Source organism: Pseudophryne corroboree, chromosome 6 (assembly GCF_028390025.1).
Source record: "Pseudophryne corroboree isolate aPseCor3 chromosome 6, aPseCor3.hap2, whole genome shotgun sequence".
Taxonomy (NCBI): domain Eukaryota; kingdom Metazoa; phylum Chordata; class Amphibia; order Anura; family Myobatrachidae; genus Pseudophryne; species Pseudophryne corroboree.
The window spans coordinates 321,661,834-321,684,633 of NC_086449.1; the positions used below are offsets into that span (position 1 = coordinate 321,661,834).

General features: G+C 41.1%; 1 protein-coding gene across 2 annotated transcripts in view; it reads left to right on the forward strand.

Moving 5' to 3' along the window:
• LOC134932155 (uncharacterized) overlaps positions 1-22,450 on the forward strand; it is a 38,460-nt gene extending 16,010 nt beyond the window's left edge. For both annotated transcript variants that reach the window (XM_063926298.1, XM_063926297.1), the window contains exons 3-9: positions 3,850-3,953; positions 8,190-8,332; positions 11,349-11,540; positions 18,330-18,512; positions 18,946-19,105; positions 21,036-21,153; positions 22,200-22,450. In XM_063926298.1, coding sequence (XP_063782368.1) covers positions 3,851-3,953; positions 8,190-8,332; positions 11,349-11,540; positions 18,330-18,512; positions 18,946-19,105; positions 21,036-21,153; positions 22,200-22,302 — 1,002 coding nt within the window. In that variant the 5' untranslated portion in view covers position 3,850 and the 3' untranslated portion in view covers positions 22,303-22,450. The remainder of the gene's footprint in view (positions 1-3,849; positions 3,954-8,189; positions 8,333-11,348; positions 11,541-18,329; positions 18,513-18,945; positions 19,106-21,035; positions 21,154-22,199) is intronic.
• Positions 22,451-22,800: the final 350 nt, after the last annotated feature.

Here is a 22,800-nt window from a genome sequence, read left to right on the forward strand (position 1 = left end):
TACACTTATAGTTATATGTGGTGTGTTTTGTATATATAATTTGGGGTCAAGGCAATCACATGATTAAGCTAATTGTAAGGCCTAATTCTTCATCCTGCCATGTCACACAAAGCTGCCGTCCCGGTGAAATTATGAAGGAAAGAGTGGATATGGGGGTCCTACGTTTGCATAGTCACCGCCCACCGGGGAGTGTATTTTAGCTGTGCAAATGTGCGATCGCATGTGCAGCCGAGCCTTTGTGCAGCTTCTGAATTGCCCAGGGCTTAGCCGCTGCGATCAGTTCAGCCTGTCCGGAATTGACGTCAGACACCCGCCCTGCAAACGCTTGAACACGCCTGCATTTTTCCAACCACTCCCTGAAAACGGTCAGTTGCCACCCACAAACGCCTTCTTCCTGTCAATCTCATTGCGATCGCCTGAGCGAATGGATTCTTCATAAAACCCATCACACAGCAACGATCCACTTTGTACCTGTGCAATGCGCCTGCGCATTGCGGTGCATACGCATGCGCAGTTCTGACCTGATCGCAGCGCTACAAAAAACGCACGTGCAAACAGATTTTTTTGTACCATCCCGTTGCTGACCAGCGAAGCCCTTTGTTGCTGTCAGATGTGCGTGCGCATTGCGGTGCATATGCATGCGCAGTTAGTACCTGATCGCCCGCTGTGCAAAAAGCCAAAAATACACAGCAGCGATCAGATCTGAATGACCTCATCTGTTAGAGCATTAGCACACAGGCCACTTTATGTTAGAGCATTAGCACACAGAGCACTCTATGTTAGAGCATTAGCACACAGGCCACTTTATGTTAGACCATTAGCACACAGAGCACTCTATGTTAGAGCATTAGCACACAGGCCACTTTATGTTAGAGCATTAGCACACAGAGCACTCTATGCTAGAGCATCAGCACACAGGCCACTTTATGTTAGACCATTAGCACACAGAGCACTCTATGTTAGAGCATTAGCACACAGGCCACTTTATGTTAGAGCATTAGCACACAGAGCATCCTTTGCTAGAGCATCAGCACACAGGCCACTTTATGTTAGAGCATTAGCACACAGAGCACTCTATGTTAGAGCATTAGCACACAGGCCACTTTATGTTAGAGCATTAGCACACAGAGCACTCTATGGGGGTAATTCCAAGTTGATCGCAGCAGGAATTTTTTTAGCAGTTGGGCAAAACCATGTGCACTGCAGGGGGGGCAGATATAACATGTGCAGACAGAGAGAGATTTGGGTGTGGTGAGTTCAATCTGCAATCTAAATTGCAGTGTAAAAATAAAGCAGCCAGTACTTACCCTGCACAGAAACAAAATAACCCACCCAAATCTAACTCTCTCTGCACATGTTATATCTGCCCCCCCCTGCAGTGCACATGGTTTTGCCCAACTGCTAAAAAATTTCCTGCTGCGATCAACTTGGAATTACCCCCTATGTTAGAGCATTAGCACACAGGCCACTTTATGTTAGAGCATTAGCACACAGAGCACTCTATGCTAGAGCATCAGCACACAGGCCACTTTATGTTAGAGCATTAGCACAAAGAGGGTCTGATTCTGAGTTGGGTACAGAGGCGATGTCAGACGCAGTGCAGCAATGCTTTTCATCTGCACAGATTTAGAAACACAGTCCCGGAAGTATACTGGAAATGTATTGGGCATTTGTGGAAAGTGACAAGGGTGGTGGCTAATCAGATGCATGCAAATGTTGCATCTTATGGGCGTGTCATGGGCATGTTGCTGATAGTGGCTGCATACAGAGACACTGAGTCACTCACATAGTAGATCATACTCAGCTGGAACATCTGCACCTGCCATAGAGCAAGTTTCTATGGTATGTCTAATCTTGTGACTGAAGATGCACCAAGCATGATTGCTGAGTCTGATAGCCACTCAAAGTGGGCTCCTTAGTCCTTGCACAGTCAGACATGCAGTTGTATACCAGGAAAGGGCTTTGTAGCGGCATTAGCATAAGTACAGATGCAACTATGCAAGTTACATAGACACTGATGTGGCTGCATCTGACTGAGACTCAGCCCCTGAGCCATTTATTTGTTTGTTTGTTTGTTTGTTTGTTTGTTTGTTTGTTTGTTTTTTCAGAAACAATTAAGGGATTTTATAAGAAAATCAATCTCAGATAAATGTTTATGTCAAAACATTTCACATACAGTAGCCTGCTTATGTGGCTAATTACAGGGCAGCACAGATTGTGTAATGGTTAGCATTGTGCCAGTTTTCTCTGGGTGCTTCGTTTTCCTCCCACACTCCAAAATCATATTGGTAGGTTACTTGGCTCTTGACAATAGTTAACCTTAGTTTGTGTGTGTGTGTGTGTGTGTGTGTGTGTGTGTGTGTGTGTGTGTGTGTGTTAGTGTGTGTGTGTGTGTTAGTGTGTGCGTGTGTGTGTGTGTGTGTGTGCGTGCGTGCGTGCGTGCGTGCGCGCGCATAGGCAGACTAGATGGGCCCAGTGGTTCTTATCTGCTGTCAAATTATACGTGTCATATATTGCCTAGCTACGCTGAGATCATTTTATATATATATATATATATATATATATATATATATGTGAAAAAAATGAAGTAAAACAAGCGCCTAATCGTGTTGGTGAAATAAAAACCTGTGCAGTCAGGTGCAGTTATTAAAATAAATAACAACTTAGCTTTAAATACTTTCGGGCTGATGACATTTGGAAGCCGAACATGTAAAGAGAAAATAAAAGCAACATAGTGTGTACTGTTTTTAAGACACAATATTTTCTGGTGATATCAGAAATTAGGAATGTGGCTCATTCCAATTATATAAGTAAGCAGGATTGATGATAAAAACTGAAATGTATATAAGATGAAAGCTAAAAGAGACAAAAATTTCATTACAGCTTAAAAGCTAGGAATGTGGCTCATTCCAATTAATGTTAGGCAAATGTAATAAAAAATAACAATTTAATGGACACAATCCTGCCACGCTTAAAAGTAACAAACGTACAAGGGGTAAGTAGCAGGTCCACCTAATAGGACGAAACGCGTTGGATCAGGGACCTGCTACTTACCCCTTGGACTCCCTACATGCGGATAGATAAGCCGTTTTTATTTTTCAATCGTGTACGTGTGCTACCTGCATTTATGGACAGATGAATTGCCTACTTGTTTTAATTGTCTTGTACGTTTGTTACTTTTAAGCGTGGCAGGATTGTGTCCATTAAATTGTTATTTTTTATTACATTTGCCTAACATTAATTGGAATGAGCCACATTCCTAGCTTTTAAGCTGTAATGAAATTTTTGTCTCTTTTAGCTTTCATCTTATATACATTTCAGTTTTTATCATCAATCCTGCTTACTTATATAATTGGAATGAGCCACATTCCTAATTTCTGATATCACCAGAAAATATTGTGTCTTAAAAACAGTACACACTATGTTGCTTTTATTTTCTCTTTACATGTTCGGCTTTCAAATGTCATCAGCCTGAAAGTATTTAAAGCTAAGTTGTTATTTATTTTAATAACTGCACCTGACTGCACAGGTTTTTATTTCACCAACACGATTAGGCGCTTGTTTTACTTCATTTTTTTTTCACATTTTATTCACATACTGTATATAAGCTGCCACTCATTTATAGATGAGGAGTGTTGTGTAAAAAGAAAAAATTCTTCTCCTGACTTTGGTCTCTATTAGATATACCTAGGCGCTGTTCTCCACTGCTCTCATATATATATATATATATATATATATATATATATATATATATAATATTGTAATTAGATTCTACTTAACAAAACTTACTCTTTTATATTACCTTATGTAACATTTTAGGTTTAACTTGCTGGTAAATGTCACTTTCAGGATGCATTTGGATAAGCAGCTGTGCATTCTGGCTGCTGTCGTCATTTGTGCCTCTGCCTCACATTTCCTTGACCAAGAGTGGGACGCATGGAAATCCAAATACGGTAACGTACAGTATAATTTACATGTATGAAAAACACAATAAAAGTATGCATATGGTGAATGTGAGTCTAGGTGTATGTGTATATATATATATATATATATATATATATATATATATACTGTACATTAAACTACAGTCAGTCATATGTATTTGTCCAAGTTGCATAGCGAGGGAACTGTAATAAGGTTTTTTGTAGCAGATAAAGATGACCCTTTAAGCTCTAGATTTGCATACAAATACAGTAGGGTACAGATTTACCAGTACTTGTATATCAAAGTATAATTGAGATCAGGTAGTTGTTGTCAGGGCAATGGATGGGGCAGAATTCAGTATACTGTACATTAGCATCATATCAATAATGGGTTCTGGGTTTCTGGTAAGCAGTGCTCTATCTATATTGAAACTAATGAAGCTTAAGTTTCAGGGCTCCTAAAGCATCAGGGCCCCTAATTCTGGAGGGGCCCTTAAGTTACTTTTTTTCTAATGAATTCATTTTTCAATAAAATCATTGATACCATCACAACCAAACTTCTAGTACAGCATAGCTGTTATTACAGCTTGGATGTGTGTTGCTTAGTACCGCAGAAGCTGCTGGGAGTTGTAGTCTAGCTCTGTGATTTCAATCAGAATTCTCTTTATTGACAAGTAGAGTACATTTGCATATACAAGGAAACTAACTTGGTGAGGTTGCTGCATAAGCAAGATATAGCTAAAAAGTAAAAAAATAATTACAATAAATATAAATAAAATATAATAATTGCACTTGTATAAGCAAGAGTGGGGTTAAGGTATGGCAGTAAATCCCACAGACAGTGAGAGGCAGGGGGCTTGTTGATGAGCCCCCTGCGATGGGGAAGAAATTGTCATGTGGCGTCAGAAATTGATCTTGATAGATCGAAACCTTTTTCCAGATGACAATCTCTGAAAGATGTGGTGACTGGGGTGGGAAGGGTCAGCGATGATCTTTCCTGCTCTCTTCCTGGTCCTGGAGGGTATAGGTCCAGGAGAGATGACATGTCGCTGCCGATATCCTTCTTTGCTGACCCTATAATCCGCTGTAGTCTGCTTTTGTCCTTGGCATTGGAAACAGTGTACCAGATGGTACTTGATGAGCTGAGGATGGACTCAATGATGGCCATGTAGAACTGGGCCATACTTTTTTGCAGAAAGTTGCATTTCTTCAGCTGCCTCAGGAAGAACATCCTCTGCTGCACCTTCTTAATGATGGAGGTGATTTTTTTCCTCCCACTTAAGGTCCTTGAAGATTATAGTGCCCAGGAATCTGAGTGGCTCCACAGAGTTAACTGGGAAGTCACATATGATGAGGAGGGCAGTCAGCGCTGGGTTCCTCCTGAAATCAACTACCATCTCCACAGTTTTTGGAGCATTCAGCTACAGGTGCTTCTGTCTGCACCAAGAACCAAGTTATCAATATCCTTTCTGTAGGCAGACCCATCCCCACTGTAGATTAATCCAATTAAGGTTGTGTCATCAGCAAACTTCAAGAGATTTACTGATGTGTGGCTAAAGGTGCAGCTGTTAGTGTAGAGCAAGAAGGGCAGGGTAGAGAACACAGAGCCTTTTGGAGGTGGTGCAGGGCTCCAAGACTAACTTACTCAGCCTCATACTGCTTCCTGTTTGTCAGGAAATCAGTGATCCGCCTGCAGATGAGCTAAGACATGCTCAGCTGGGATAGTCTGTCTTGGAGAAGTACTGAGGCAACGGTGTTGAATGCAGAGCTAAAGTCTATAAACAAGATCAAGGCATAGGTGTTTGGAGAGTCTAGATGCTGGAGAATGAAATGGAGTCCCATGTTAACTGCATCGTCTACTGACCTTTTGGCTCTGTAGGTAAACTGCAGTTTGTAATCTCCTTAAGTCCCTTCCAGACTGATGATGAGTCATTGGCTGAAAATTGTTGTTCCAGCTTCTCAGAGTACTGTCGTTTGGCCCCCTTGATCACCTTGCCAAACGTGGACATGGCCAATTAAAAGCTGTCTCTGTCTCCACGCTTGAAAACTATCTCCTTCTCCAAACAAAGGTGTCTGAGTCTTGGTGTGAACCAGGGATTATCATTGTTGTATCTCACCCTGGTTTGTGTTGGAATACAAGCATCTCACAAAAACTAATGTATGAGGTCACAGCCTTTGTATATTCATCCAAGCTATTGGAGACAGTCCTAAACATTTCCCAGTCTGTATTTTCAAGGCAGTCATGCAGTTCCTTCACTGCTTCTCTGTTGTTCCAATTCTTGGATCTCCTCATGACAGGTTTAGAAAGTTTTACTTTTTGCCTATATGCCGGGATCAGATGAATAAGAGCATGGTCAGATAGTCCCAGAGCCGCTTGGGGCACCACATGGTAAGCTCTATTGATAATGCTGTAACAGTGATCCAAAATCTTCTCTTCCCTGATCGGACATTTAATTGTTTGTATTTGGGGAGATTGTAAGTTAAATTCCCCTTGCTAAAGTCCCCGAGGACAAAAACCAGCAAATCTGGGTTCCCTTTCTCCACTTCTAAAATTTGGTCAGCAAGCTGGCATTGTGCTTTGCGCACATCGGTTTCTGGGTGAATGTAGCCAATATGAAGGAGTGAAGTAATGGGGGGAATAATACAGTCTACAAATAGCGTAAAATGTGTATCCATTTTAAGCTACAATTCCCAACAGCCTGTAGAACTTATATTAGTGACATTCCCAGTAATGGCGGAGCCCAAGAGGGCTGAGTGGTGTGTACTGTCAAGTGTTTATTGAAGAGAGGGAGAAAAGAAAGACCTGAGAGGTGTTTAATGAAGTGGGGATTCTATTGAAAGGAGAGTGTCTGTGAGGTGATTCCATCCCACCAGCCTGTTCTCTGCCATTTAGGCCTGGAGGCCCTTTCAAGGGCAGCAAGGCCCTTTGGATCTTGTTGGATGTTGCCCTATTGTTGCTAGTTGCAAAAAGGCCCCCATAACAGTTCAAACTTCAGGGCCACAAAAATGTAGATCTGCCATTGGTGTTAACACGTGTCCCTGAGTAAAGGGGCAGTCATCCGCATAACCTGCATTATTAAGTTTACTGACCTTGTAGCCAATGTCATATTTAGTCAAAGAATCACCAGGAAGCACCATTTTTCTGAACAAATGTGCATGCTCAGTTGACTCTGATACAGTGCTAGACTCTTGCCCAGGAGTGAGGTGAGGCATTCAGAGAAAGTCAGGGCTAGCCCTGACCAATTTGGTAACCTAGGCAAGATTTTGGCTGGAGCTGCTTCACGTAGGACCCATTGTGCATGCCTGAAAAGGGGACATGGCCCAACAACAAGGGCGTTGCCTCGTAGTGCTGTGCTCCCCTTTTCCCATTCCATATTGTGCTGTGCTCCCACCCCACACTGTGCTGTGCTTCCCATCCCACATTGTGTTGTACTGTGTTGCACTGTGCTGTATTGCCCCCTCCACATCCCACACAATGCTGTGCTCCCCTCGCATCCCACACTGTTCTGAGCCCCCCCTTACATCCCACACTGTACAGTGCCCATCCCCCCACCAAGCCCTGCATCCCACAATGTACTGTACCCCACCCCTCTCCAGTCTGCACTTACCTACAAAATGAGTTAGTCAGAAACTGATTTGAGTCAGTCAGGCTCATGTATTGTAGAGGTAGGGGAGCAGTGGCTCCTCTCCTCTGCTTTTAGCACTGCCACAGCAGAGGAGGAGAGAGAAGATGGGCTCCCCTCTGACCTGACCGCAACCCCCCCTTCTTCACTTTCCGTGGCACGCACTGCAGTGACGAAGTACTATACTGAGTCACTCAGACTCATTATAGTACTGTAATGTTGCAGTCCTGGCTGCCGGCCCTTTCATTGCCACAGCCACCAGGCGTTTCCTCTCTCTGGGCTAGGTCACCCTAGGCCACTATCTAGACCTCCTATGCACAGGATTTGCCCTGAAGAGAGCACACAGGCCCCCTCTGATGATGAAATAACCTTGGTATATACAGTATATGTTAACTGGTATATACAGTTTATTATTTTAATAATTGTACATATACTAATGACTTTGACCATCAATAAACATGCAACACCTCCAGCATTCAGTTAATATATTGATTACTTTAAAGGTTCTTCTAGAGTCTTGTTTGTTTGACAATAATAGCCGCAGCATTTTATAAATGTCTATAAAGTATGAAGTAAGCATTATATTGAGACAATAATGATACAATCCTGTAATCACTGATTGTATATAATACATTGTATTCAGAAAAGAAATATGTCACTGTACATGATGAGCAGTTTCGGAGGAAAGCTTGGGATGAAACCTGGAAAAAGGTGCAGAAACACAATCAACTGTTTGAACAAGGTCTCACTAAATATACAATGGCCATGAACCAGTTTGCCGATAAAGTGAGTATATAAATTGAAATTTAAAGACTAGAATTCCGTGTCTCGATTTACACAGTATACTGTATATAATATATATATATATATATATATATATATATATATAAATTTGGTGGTGAGCTTTATTAGTCCTAAATATCATCTTTGTATTATTGTAATCATTTTTATAGTCAAATCTCTGGAATGTAATGGAGTATGACAGGAAAGGCTCTGCCTCCCCTGCCTACCCTGACTGCACTTCACTGACATGTGCTCAAGTATGTACAGTGGGGATTGAAAGTTTGGGCACCCCAGGCAAAAATTCATTTTAATGTGCAAAAAGAAGCCAAGGAAAGATGGAAAAATCTCCAAAAGGCATCAAATTACAGATTAGACATTCTTATAACATGTCAAAAAAAGTTTGATTTTATTTCCATCATTTACACTTTCAAAAGAACAGAAAGCAAAAAATGGCGTCTGCAAAAGTTTGGGCACCCTGCCGAGTTAATACCTTGTACTGCCCCCTTTGGCAAGTATCACAGCTTGTAAACACTTTTTGTAGCCAGCCAAGAGTCTTTCAATTCTTGTTTGAGGTATCTTCGCCCATTCTTCCTTACAAAAGTCTTCCAGTTCTTTGAGATTCCTGGGCTGTCTGTGACGCACTGCTCTTTTAAGGTCTATCCATAAATTTTCCATTATGTTGAGGTCAGGAGATTGTGAAGGCCATGGAAAAACCTTCAGTTTACACCTCTTGATGTAATCCATCGTGGATTTTGAGGTGTGTTTAGGATCATTATCCATTTGTAGAAGCCAGCCTCTCTTTAACTTCAGCTTTTTCACAGATGGCATCAAGTTAGCGTCCAAAATTTGCTGGAAACTTATTGAATCCATATTTCCTTCTACTTGTGAAATGTTCCCTGTGCCACTGGCTGCAATACAACTCCAAACCATGATTGATCCACCCCCATGCTTAACAGTTGGACAGAGGTTCTTTTCATTAAATTCTGTGCCCTTCCTTCTCCAAATGTACCTTTGCTCATTCCAGCCAAAAAGTTTGATTTTAACCTCATCAGTCCACAGAACTTTATTCTAAAATGCATCAGGCTTGTCTGTTTATTCCAAAATGCATCAGGCTTGTTCATTTGCAAACTTCAAACGCTGATTTTTGTGGTGAGGATGTAGAAGAGGTTTTCTTCTGATGACTCTTCCATGAAGACCATATTTGTACAAGTATCGCTTTATAGTGGAATAGTGTACCACAACTCCAGTGTCTGCCAGATCTTCCTGGAGGGATTGTGCAGTCAAACGTGGATTTTGACTTGCTTTTCTCACAATCCTGCGAGCTGTACTGTCTGATATTTTTCTTGGTCTTCCAGATCTTGCTTTAACTTCCACTGTTCCTGATGACTGACATTTCTTAATTACATTACGAACAGAGGATATGGGCATCTGATAACCCTTTGCTATCTTCTTATAGCCTTCTCCTGCTTTGTGAGCGTCAACTATTCTCAGTTTCAGTGTTCTACACAACTGCTTAGAGGAACCCATGGTGTTGATTGTTGGAGCAAGGTCAGATGAGTCTGGGCTTTTAAAACCTTTGAGATTGACATCACCTGGTCTTTCCAGACGATGATTGAGAACAATCCATGACACTGCAAGGTCTCAGCTGTCCAAAGGGGGCAGTACAAGGTATTAACTCTGCAGGGTGCCCAAACTTTTGCAGATGCCATTTTTTGTTTTCTGCTCTTTTGAAAGTGTAAATGATGGAAATAAAATCAAACTTTTTTTGACATGTTATAAGAATGTCTAATCTGTAATTTGATGCCTTTTGGAGTTTTTTCCATCTTTCCTTGGCTTCTTTTTGCACATTAAAATGAATTTTTGCCTGGGGTGCCCAAACTTTCAATCCCCACTGTATATCCTTAACTGTAATGGCGGTGTTTGGGAAATGCTGCTCTAAGTTAACAATCCGGCAATTGCTGACCTTGTTCTCTTTTACACAATGGACCGGTTTTCGACTCACAATTATGTGGCACAAAAAAAGTTATGAGCCCTTCAGAACAAAAATTTAAAATAATCACAATAGAAAAAAAGAGTGCATTCCAAAAGTTATGTTTTTTATTTGTTTTTGTAATTTTGTAAGGTTATTACTGCCAACCAAGTATACAGTATATGTGACCATATAAAGAGCACAATGCTGCATATCAAGTCATTTTATACAGTTCATAAAACACCATTCCTTATCACAGAGGTTCTCAAATGCGGTCTTCAAGGCACCCCAATGGGCCAGGTTTTAAGTTTATTCATGCTTGGCCACAGGTGACTTAATTAGCACCTCAGTCAATTTGATTTAACCATCTCTGCTGAGCCATGGATATACCTAAAACCTGGAGCATTGGCGGTGCCTCAAGGACCACGTTTGAGAACCTCTGCCTTATCACATATAAGATGAAGCAAGACAGTACCCTGTGCATAGTCTAGTTTTTACATTAATGAGAACTATGCATTTCATTTTCAAGTGAGTCATGTGACACACATCAATAGCCAGCAAATATAAATATATAATTTACAGGATAATTTTATTTTACATACAGTAACCTAAATTAACATATTTTCTTCATACAGTATATTGAACAATTGTGGTCTACTTTTAATAGAACAAGTCCTAAACAAATAACTTGGCAAAATATATAGTTTGTAGGAAGCTGTAGAATTAATATACACAGAACAAATGAGAAGATGTTTCAAAGGATATCTTAACTAACATTCCTAAAAAGGACCATTATTAATTTTGCATGTTTAGCGTACTGTAGGCCAGTTGTTCCCAAAAATGTTCAAGCCAAGCCCCCTTGGTTCAGTGAACTGTTTCCCAGCACCCTTGATCCAGCAAAGAAGATAAAACTACAAAGTAATAAAGATTTAGAAACATTATTCAAATTGCAGTCCACTTCCGTAGCTAAAAATAGCTCACCCACTCCCACCCACGTTGTGCAGAGTTAATATCTGTCATTTATTATATTATGTAATGTTATTGTTTCAGACACCAGAGGAACGTAGCTCCATGAATTGCCTGTCCAGTAAAGATAACTTGTCGGTCCACAACAATATTCCTGTGCAGGTTAATGCAAAAAACCCGGACTTACCAAAATCCGTTGACTGGAGGGATTCAAAATGTGTGACAGAGATAAAAAATCAAGGGCAATTTTGTGGATCCTGTTGGGCATTTGCTACGGTAGTATTTTATTTATGTATTATTTATTCAGCTATTTAGTACAACTTTCTATCTGTGCAGATGTTACGTCATTAACTGTAGACATATAATTACTTTTTGACAGTAATAATTCTAATGCATTATAGAATAGAGAGAGAAAGCAAACACATACTGTAAAATATACAAGAACATATTAAGAGATGGTAACGAAACAGCTGTGGTACAGAATGCTGACAATCAGTATATCGACACCAGACTGTTGACAATCAATACTTAATCAAAATGTCCTACACCCTAACCTCATTCAACTCACTAACAATAACATGGACTGATGACATTGCGTCTGACAAATGCACAATGGGCCTATTTCAGATCTGTTTGCTCGCTAGCGTTTTTCCATGCGCAGCGATCAGGTAACTACTGCGCATGCGTATGCACCGCAATGCGCAGGCGCGCAGTATGGTTACAAAGCGGATCATTGTTATGCACTGGTTCTAGCGAAGAATCCATTCGCACAGCCGTTCGCAAGGAGATTGACAGTAAGAGGGTGTTTGTGGGTGGCAACTGACCGTTTTCTGGGAGTGGTTGGAAAAACGCAGGCGTGTCGAGGCGTTTGCAGGGCGGGTGTCTGATGTCAATTCCGGGCTCAAATAGGCTGAAGTGATCGCAGCGGCTGAGTAAGGTCAGAGCTACTCAGAAACTGCACAAACTGTTTTTGTACTGTTCGGCTGCACACGCGTTCGCACACTTGCAAAGCTAAAATACACTCCCCTATAGGCGGCATCTATATGTTCGCAGCACTGTAAAAAATAGCTAGCGAGCAAACAGATCTGAATTAGGCCCATGTCCCCATAATGGAAATGTTTATATTTTGACCATATTGACATTCTAGTGTCGACATTCTGAATATGTACATAATCTCTAGACCAGGGGTGGGGAACCTCAGCCCACGGGCCGTATAAGGCCCGCAAAGCCACTTGATCCGGCCCCAGCTAACTGGGGGCATATCTAATGGGGCATAACTACTGACTGGGGGCAGGCTAATTTTTAAGTTGATAATTTTTGTACGGCCCCCGAAGGATATTATAAATATTCAAAAAGCCCTTGGTAGAAAAAAGGATCCCCACCCCTGCTCTATACCATAAGAAGCTATGCTCCCATAAAGGCCACACATAAGACAAATGGGTACTGTGTGTTATAAATATACATAATTACTGTCCTATTCTTACATTTCCAGGAATATGTTACAAACTTTAAAAATAAATAGAGATTGAGTAACACTTATTGCACAGAATGTTCTTTGCAACAAACTTAAATTGCTATTGCTAACTGGAGCTAGATTAATCAAAGATCTGTTATTGTATTTTATTGATAAAGTCTTAACATATTGCACAGTACATAGAGGGAATATGACACAAACATGACATAAAGTGACATAAAACAGAATGCAAAGATGATCCAGCCAAAATGATTTTACAATCTAAGAGGTCTGGAGAATACAATACAGAATGAGCCGACCATAAAGAAGCAGGAATAAAAAATGGTTGGGAATTTCCAATGATCAGTACAGTTGGAATGATGAAAGAAACATGGGGGGTGATTCAGAGCTGATCATAGGTGTGCTAAATTTAGCACATCTAGCACAGGGCTAGTCTGTCTCACATGTCAGGCCCTGCACCCCACCCCCCCTTCCTCCCTCACGGTGGCGATGCTTTTGCGCCCATCAAGTAGCTCTGTGCCTGCGCAGCCCAGCTGTGCTGGCAGGTGGCTACCCGCCACGTTCTGGGTCGCAGCGGCTGCGTGTGACATCATGCAGCCTCCGCGCCCTCGCACATGCCTGCGTTGTCTGGACTGCACCCCCCCAACGGCCGTTGTCATGCCCCCTCCCGCCCCACAACCGCCTCTGCCTGTCAATCAGGCAGAGGCGATAAAACCAGTAAAATGCTTTCACATCTCACTGGCTGCAAATGCGCAGTGCGCACGTTGTACGTGCACATGTGTTAAGGGCTTCAGAGTGTGATCTCTGTTGTAACAGCAATCGCCTCTAAATTAGGCCCTTGAAATATGACTGTTTATCATTTATCAAAATGTAGCATTATTTTTGCTGGTTGAAGTTGAAGGGGAGGCTTTTCATGCTGCAAAGCCACTCATGTGGTTCACTGCTGTCAGTTGTGTGTAGCCAGGTGATCTTCTATAGTGTGATACTTGCCGCTGGAAAATAGCAGGACAGATGTTTTCAATGTCTGGTTGCAGCTGCTGTCGCCAAGGAGACAATAAAGATCACCAAAGGAGGAATAGAAAACGCAACAACAGGACCAGTGAACTTACTGGGTCTGGTGGTTAAACTGAAATGTTATTCAGTAGATCTTCTAAACAACTTTGTGATTGGGTTGATGACTCATAGACAACACCACAATTATTTCCCACTAAGCACACACATTTTTAGATGGTTTGTTTGACACACAGTCATCCCCAATATAGGATGTCAGATTCTCCAGTTATTTGATGCCCATAGTGCAATACCCTCTAATAAACTGTACTACATTTGTAATATCACACCTCCCTACCAGTGCCACCATCAAGGGAGTACTGTGGGGACAACTGTCCCGGGCCCGGCCACTCTGACAGAGAGAGGAGGGCCCAGGCCACTCAAACCAGCTGCCGCCACTGCCCTGCAGCGCCCGTTCGCCCACAACTCACCTCCTGCATCCCGCAATTAAGTCAGTGCAGCAGACAGTATTCCGGGTGGAATACTATTGAAAATATCCTCCCAAAATGGCCATCGCTTCAGAGGAGACAGTTATTAAAGATGCTAGAGGAGGCAGTGGCCATTTTGGGAGGGACATTTTCAAAAGTTTGAAGGGGACAGGCGCTAATAGCGCCGTCTGCTGGGACCTTGAACCAGGGCAATCTTAACAGCAGTGTAGGCCTCTGGGCAAAGCAATGCACTGGGGCCGCTACCCATCCTGCAGCGGTAGGGGTGGGAGGTGCAATCAGTGGCAGCTTTGATGTCCCGAAGGCGGTAGGGGGGGGTTCAATCTTCCGCTCAGCATCTGGGACCTGGAGCACTAATTTTTTCTAAACTGAAAAAGGGGCATTGGGCTGAATTAAGGGGCCCTGGTACATGACTTCCAGGGTGGCAGGGGGTGTTTAAAACACAGGGAAGGGGTTGATAGTGGTGGCTTAATGTTCATCATTTTCTGGTAGGAGGACAGCTTGCTTGACTGCAGATGTCTCCAGTTCCTGGAAATAGATTTCTTAGCTTTGAGTGGGGTAAAACACTAAAGAGTCCCACCTTTCAGAGGTACTGGGGACTTGGGTATCAGAGTTCAGGAGCCAGAGAAATCCACTGATGAAAATATAAAACTGCATACCAGGCATGTGGAGCTGGAGCAGGGACCAGCTGCTGGAAGGCTGATATGTCTGGTTCTGGGCATAGTAGAGACAAGCTGCCAGTGTTCACTGAAAGGGGAGAGTCCTAGCTTTTGGAGTATATCCTCAAAAAACTCTAAGTCAGACAGAACCCGAGATATCTGGCTGGGAAGAGCAATTAACAGGCTCGGATGGGGACCACTGTTTCGAAGTCGGATAGCTCAAGTTCCCTATGGCCGATTTTCAAAAATCTGGTACCCCTGGAAAGTGGGAGGCCTCAGCTGTCTGTCTATGGCCTTATACTCCTGGGGCCCTTGGGCAAGTGCATTTGAGCCCATACGAAAAAAGACGGCCCTGCCTTAGACCTGTGGCGGCCGGGATCCACTGACAACAATCAGAACCCCTGACAATAAGCAGGTACTGTGGCATTGAGCACCAAAACTGTGTGGGCATAATATGGTGATGGGCATAACTGTGGGGCACAATACGGAGTCAGGGGCATTACTGTTGAGACTTAATATGTTTTCAGGGGCATTACTGTGGGGGCTTAATATGGTGCAATGGGAATTACTTTGTGGGGCATAATAACGTGTTGCTCAGACAATGTGCATCTGAATAAATATATATATATATATATATATATATACACTTATATGGGTTGGGATTGTTCTGCCGGCGGTCAGAATCCCGGAGGTCAGCATACCAACCCCGGGATCCTGTCCGCCAGAATGCTGGCTGGGGGGTGAGCACAACGGAGCCCCTTGCTGGCTCGTTTCGCATGCCACGCAGCAGGCTCGTTTTTTTCCCACTCTATGGGTGTCATGGACAACTATGAGTGGGAATAGTCCCTGTGTGTCGGCATGCTGACGTCAGCATTGCCAGCAATCGGGATCCTGGCATCAGCATCCTGACTGCAGGGATCCCAACCGCAGTCATGTAACCACATCCCAGAGATATTATATATATATATATATATATATATATATATATATATACCCCCAAAAAAAGGCGGTGCCAATTGTGATTAAGACCAACAGTAACCACAAAAAAATATTTTTTTGTTTTAAGTGACACTCCTAGAGATATATAGGCATCAGCTGACCCTTAAATAATACAGTATTGGTGAGATACTGTAACAAATTTATGAAAAAGGGAATGATAAGGGTTCAAGCAACCAAATGGTGTCTATATGTTAACAAATAGCTTTAAATAAGCATAATTACCAATGTATAAAAAAAATAGAAAACCAGTTTTCTAAAAATAAAGGGGAATTTATTACAGATAGAGTTAACAATGAAAAAAATTTTTTTAGATAAAAAGAGTTTTGCATCAAGTAAAAAACAATTTTTGCATATATAAAATACACTAAAAAACAAAATTAAGATTATCAGGATACAAATAAAAATAGGAGGAGCTTATCTTATTGTGAAGGAGGTCATAGAGGGAATGTCCAACATGTTTCATTCTTTAGACTTCTTCAAGGGTTTTTTGTTTAATTGTTAACTCTATCTGTAATAAATTCCCCTTTATTTTTAGAAAACTGGTTTTCTAATTTTTTATACATTGGTAATTATGCTTATTTAAAGCTATTTATTAACATATAGACACCATTTGGTCGCTTGAACCTTTATCCTTCCCTTTTTCATATATATATATATATATATATATATATATATATATATATATTAGTGATGTGCACCAGACATTTTTCGGGTTTTGCGTTTTGGATTCGGTTCCGCGGCTGTGTTTTGGATTCGGACGCGTTTTGGCAAAACCTCCCTGAATATTTTTTGTCGGATTCGGGTGTGTTTTGGATTTGGGTGTTTTCTTACAAAAAACCCTCAAAAACAGCTTAAATCATAGAATTTGGGGGTCATTTTGATCCCATAGTATTATTAACCTCAATAACCATAATTTCCAGTCTATTCTGAACACCTCACACCTCACAATATTATTTTTAGTCCTAAAATTTGCACCAAGATCGCTGGATGACTAAGCTAAGCGACCCAAGTGGCCGACACAAACACCTGGCCCATCTAGGAGTGGCACTGCAGTGTCAGACAGGATGGCACTTCAAAAAAATAGTCCCCAAACAGGACATGATGCAAAGAAAAAAAGATGCGCTATGAGGTAGCTGTGTGACTAAGCTAAGCGACCCAAGTGGCCGACACAAACACCTGGCCCATCTAGGAGTGGCACTGCAGTGTCAGACAGGATGGCACTTCAAAAAAACAGTCCCCAAACAGCACATGATGCAAAGAAAAAAAGAGGCGCAATGAGGTAGCTGTGTGACTAAGCTAAGCGACCCAAGTGGCCGACACAAACACCTGGCCCATCTATGAGTGGCACTGCAGTGTCAGACATGATGGCACTTCAAAAAAATAGTCCCCAAACAGCACATGAAGCAAAGAAAAAAAGAGGCGCAATGAGGTAGCTCTGTGACTAAGCTAAGCGACCCAAGTGGCCGACACAAACACCTGGCCCATCTAGGAGTGGCACTGCAGTTTTCTAGCGAGAGGATGAGTGCTTCCATCCTCATGTGAAGCTGAACCACTAGCCATGAACATAGGCCAGGGCCTCAGCCGTTCCTTGCCACTCCGTGTCGTAAATGGCATATTGGCAAGTTTTCGCTTCTCCTCAGACGCTTTTAATTTTGATCCGGAAGTGTGGATGTCCAATAGCCAAACATGTAGATGTCCAATATCCAACGCGTTTCGAGGTGTATAACATCTTCCTCAGGGCTTGATGGCTATTGGACATCCACACTTCCGGATCCAGGATGTTTGCAGATAGACTTCTGGACCACCCTGCTGTATATACCACCTGCGGCTCCTTTGCTACCCTATGGGTACGATTTCATTCTGAGTTTGGGACATTTGTCCTTAGAAATATTTTATGCATGTTTGTTTTATCTCATTGTATTAAATTTATTGTCATTTTTTTATATAATTGGATGGCATTCATTTTGAGATATTTACTGATTATACGGGTTAAAAAAGTGAATCATCAGTAATTACTTCTGCACCCAGCCACTGAAAGGGGGCGCCGAGGTCACTCTATCATACATTCTCTTATTAGTGTTAGTGTCTACAAGAAAACTTATGCACAGATTTGGAAAGTGCTAAGAATGTTTTTTCAGAGATTACCATACAGATAGGGACACATAATATTATTTAAAGATGATGGTGCAGCTCAGTAATATAGCACCCTTTTATTATTCCGTGATACAGTGATAATTATCTACATAAAACCATGGGGAACTAGACACTATACAATGGGAAACAAGGCATACAGTACATGCTTTATTTATAACCCGAACAATAAACCAGAGCAACCATTTGCAGCCAGTGATGAAAGATACATGTGATTTTATATCATTATTGTATTGCAAAATCACAACAGTATATTATTCTAAAATACTCCTTTATATGTTTTAAGGTGGGCGTGCTTGAAACACATTATTGCCTCAAGAAGAAGGAGCTACTTGTGCTGAGCGAGCAGCAGCTTGTAGATTGCGATAGCGTAAATGAGGGCTGCTGCGGAGGATTTCCAAAAGCTGCAATGCAGTATCTGTCACATCATGGAGTCATGCTGGCCAAAGATTATGAGTACTCACAGAAGGTACAGTAGGATCATGTGACTTGTATTATTTATTATACAATTAATGGCATTCTTCATGAACTGATAAGTAAATAGTACTTTAATATAAAGAGGTCCCTGTCCATATACAGTAAGACTGTTCATAAAACCAGGTTGTCCAGGGTTCTACAAATCCAGCTGCAAAACATTTCAGAGCATTTCAGGCCACCATAAACCAGTTACACAGAGATCAATTAACCTCTGTCAGCTATAAAAAAAGAAAAGATATACTCTGTATAGTTACAGTATTAGTTGAATTTCATCCTCAAGCAAAACAAACACCCGTCATTACTGGACGTTTTACGTAGACAGTTTATGCACAATTTGTGCAATTGATGTGGATTAACAAGTAGCTAATATTATGAATGAAATCTAGCCGTTGATCAATCACTGTTTTCCATGTCATCCTGCTCAGCAATTCACCTGTTTATACAAACCTGATAATGCAGTAACAGTTAATGTGAGCAAATACTATGTTCTGCCTGGAGAAGACAATATGGCATCATCTGTGGCATTTGATGGACCTATTACAGTTGGAATTGATGCAAGTGATGACTTTCAGATGTATAGTAAAGGTAAGTTACACTGTGTAAGAAAAAATTATAACCTTGTTTAACTCAGTAATTGTATGAAGATGAGCCTGACTTAAAATATATTTTATTGACTACATTTTCTGATGTCTAAAGAAATATGATATGAAATATCTAAACTTGATGTACCATTTATATTTTTTGATGATTTTTCGTCCATGGAAGATTTATGCCCTCTTCATCCACCAATTGTCTCAGTCTACTGTAGGTGCAGTTACATTATGCAAATTTCTGTAAAGCATATATTTATAAAAAAATATTTTTACACATTTATACAACAGTAAAATTTATTTGGCTATAGAGCATATACTTATAGCAAATAGTTCAGCCTTATGATCTAAAACAAATTAAATCCTTTTAAACTTTTCAAAATAATAATTTTCCAGTCCTGTTATAATCTGCTCTACTTTAAAGGAAGATTATCCATACTCATCCTTGACTCTATTGTTACCCCTTTGTAACTAGCCAATGGGAGTTTGGGGGCAGGCTTATACAGGAAGGAGAATTGCAGCTGAGTGTTGCATCCTGGGGATTTTTTTCCTGATCAGGTCTGGTTGTTTTAAAAGTGAAGGATGCAGTTTTCTGCCCCCAAACATTTATGACTGGTACTAGGTAAGAGATCGTTATCTATTCCCTAAACATAAAATTTCCTTCTCCCATTTTCCTGAATAAAGTTATGTCAATTAAAGGACACAGCTTAGCAGCCATGTTGTACATACACTTTACATGTCACAGAAACTATACACTTACAAACCTTTGAAACGATCTTGTCACCTCACATATTTCTAATATGCATGATACAAAAGTTATTCAGATATGATAAAACATATAGACCTACAGTAAGGGTTTATAAAAATCAAATAGGAGGTCCACCTTGAGAGTTTGCCAGGGCTTCCAAAGTCTATGCCCATGTCTTACTTCTCTGTACCTAACCGTGCATTTCATACCAGACTGAGGTGTTCATTTTTCCTTACAGAAACATCCATATCACAAAAAAAACTTTTTCTTTAATTATACAGTGTATGTCTTTCAAGTAGACTTTCACTCCTCTGCAGTATGTTTCCATGCTGGGATGGGGCTTCTTCTAACTAAATAGGTAGATGCTGACCTAAAAGCCTGCAAGCTTACTTTGCAAAAAATTATTGTGTAGAAAGGTGGATTTATGTCACAGCAGCTCAAATAACTGTAGTCTCAAATTTTTTGCCAATTGAAAACAATATCTTATTGCTTTGGGAGGGGCTTCACTTCACTATAACGGAATGTGGACATCCCACAAATTATTATCATTTTTTTGGGGAGGGCAATCCGCCTACTTCGACAAATTTCAGTTGAACCGTATAGAGTTGCGCAGTAAGCATATTTCAATGTGATTAGCTAAGCTTTACTTCATGACTGCTCATTGCAGGGAATTGAATATAGGTCTTAAAGTGCACAAATGTATATATATATATATATATATATATATATATTTAAGGTACAGTAGTTTGTATAATTCACAAAAAGGTTGACAATTCACACCCCTGAATCTGCATTATATAAAATGACAGTTATATACTGGCAAACAAGCCGAAGTGGAGGACACAGATGATGATGTAGGGCTGGAGAGAACCTGGGTACTGTAGGCGACGTGGCCTAATTGGGGATGTATAAGCATGCACCCTTCAAAAAAAATATGAAAAAATAAAAATCATGCAGCCTCACTGGACCTCACTGCAACCCAGGAGACAGGCTACTGCCACTGACAGCGAAGAAGGGGAGGAACAGCAGACCTGGGCCCAAATAATTAGTATCCACCTTCCTCTCGGCTCCCCTTAATGTATGGTTTCATTTCAGTAGCAACTTTACTATACAGCACTGTGAAAAATGTTATAGCAATAAAGGATTATAGTAGTATTAATATGCATTGTTATTTAAGGTATTTTTACTGGCGACTGTAGCAAAGAGGCAAATCATGCAGTCATTATTGTGGGATACGGCACAGAGCATGATGAAGAGGAAGATGAGGATATTGATTACTGGATCATAAGGAACAGGTATGTTCTAAATGTGAATGTTTACAGTGGCAAGTTTTTGTATTTTCTGAGACATGGAACTTGTAAATGTAATAATGTTAACAAAAAAATGATACTGGGCCTCATTCAAGTTTGATTGTAAATACATGTTGCATCATATTTTCTCAGCAACTTGCTCTTTTTTATTGCTCATATGTGGTTTCTTATGATGAGTGTCTTTTGCCATTTTGACTCACCTGTATTTTGCACTTATGGCTCCATGGGACAGGGGTCGGAGAGGGCATGTATATACGGCCAATTTACTGCAAGGGGTAGTTGACTTGAAATCCACTCAAGATAGCCAACTACAAGTTGCATAGGTGCCTGTTTGGAGGGACATGACGTGCAGGTTCCTAATCTCTGGTACAAGTTACGTGCTAATGATGACTGCGACGAGCTGTATATGATTTGCTGTACACAATTGGGATACTCCCAGCTGTAGCTGTAAGCCAAAAATCCTATTGGACACAGGCAATGTAGACAGATGATCACTGCACATAAAGGACCTGAGTCACATGAAGCAGCATGTATTGGCGGCCATCTGTCTATGAGTTTATACATGCAAATGGCCTACAAACTCCTAAGTCCCATAATACAGTCTGTGGGTGTATTATTAGGCTTACCGTACTATCCCTTTAAACCAGGACACTCATAAATTACACAGGTTCTGTGGTTGGCTTACAGTAATTCAAGCCTGCATGTCACCTGCTTTTATTCAGCCACAGAACCTGTGTAAACCATGAGTGTCCCAGTTTAAAAGGATATTATGGTAAGCCTAATAATACACCCACTGAATGGACCATTTAGTATGTACTGCTAGTTACCTCCCAGTCACTGTCCAGAAATTCAATTGTTGCTCCATTCGGACGCGCACAGGCGCCGGCGCTGACTTTACTGTTATGTTATTCCGTCATTTTGACGGGCTGGTAACTAGGTCTGATTAAAATGTTTTAAATTGCTTTTGTATGTTTTGTTGTATTAAAAATAAAACATTTTCCCTTTTTCTTCCCATTTCCATTTTCACACAGCTGGGGCAAGATGTGGGGAGAGAACGGTTATGCAAAGATGAGGCGTAATGTTGACCTGTGTGGTATAACATCAGAGGCAGCCTCCCTGGATTTGGAACACTAGTTCCCTATAGTTTCAGCCACTGAAGAAGCAGAAGTCTGTTGTAGGAGATGACCCCCTATTTTATGAAGAAAATAATTGTATCCATGTCTACAGCACTTATATTGTATTCTGATTGAACATCTCTTTGTAAATAAAGATTCTTAAGCAAGTTTGAGAACTTGAGAACTTTTTACAAACATCTCCTGGTAGGATTCGGTATGATACATCGATGGACGGGATGACAGTGGTCAGAATACCGACAGCGGCATCCCGGCCATCAGAATCCCGACAGCCCCCCTAGACAATGAGCTCAATCCTATTACAGGTAGGTGCGAGTTCAGTGCTGAGAGCTATTCTCACAGTGTACTCATGCTGCAAATCACTTTAGCAATCCAATTCCAAATTGGCAGTGCTGTGTCAGAGGAATTGCACATTGTTTTGTGCGCACCTCTCTGCGCAGATGAAAAGGTAGGGAAAAATCTTTATTTCAAGGTAAAAATGTCCAGACACAGTGCAGAA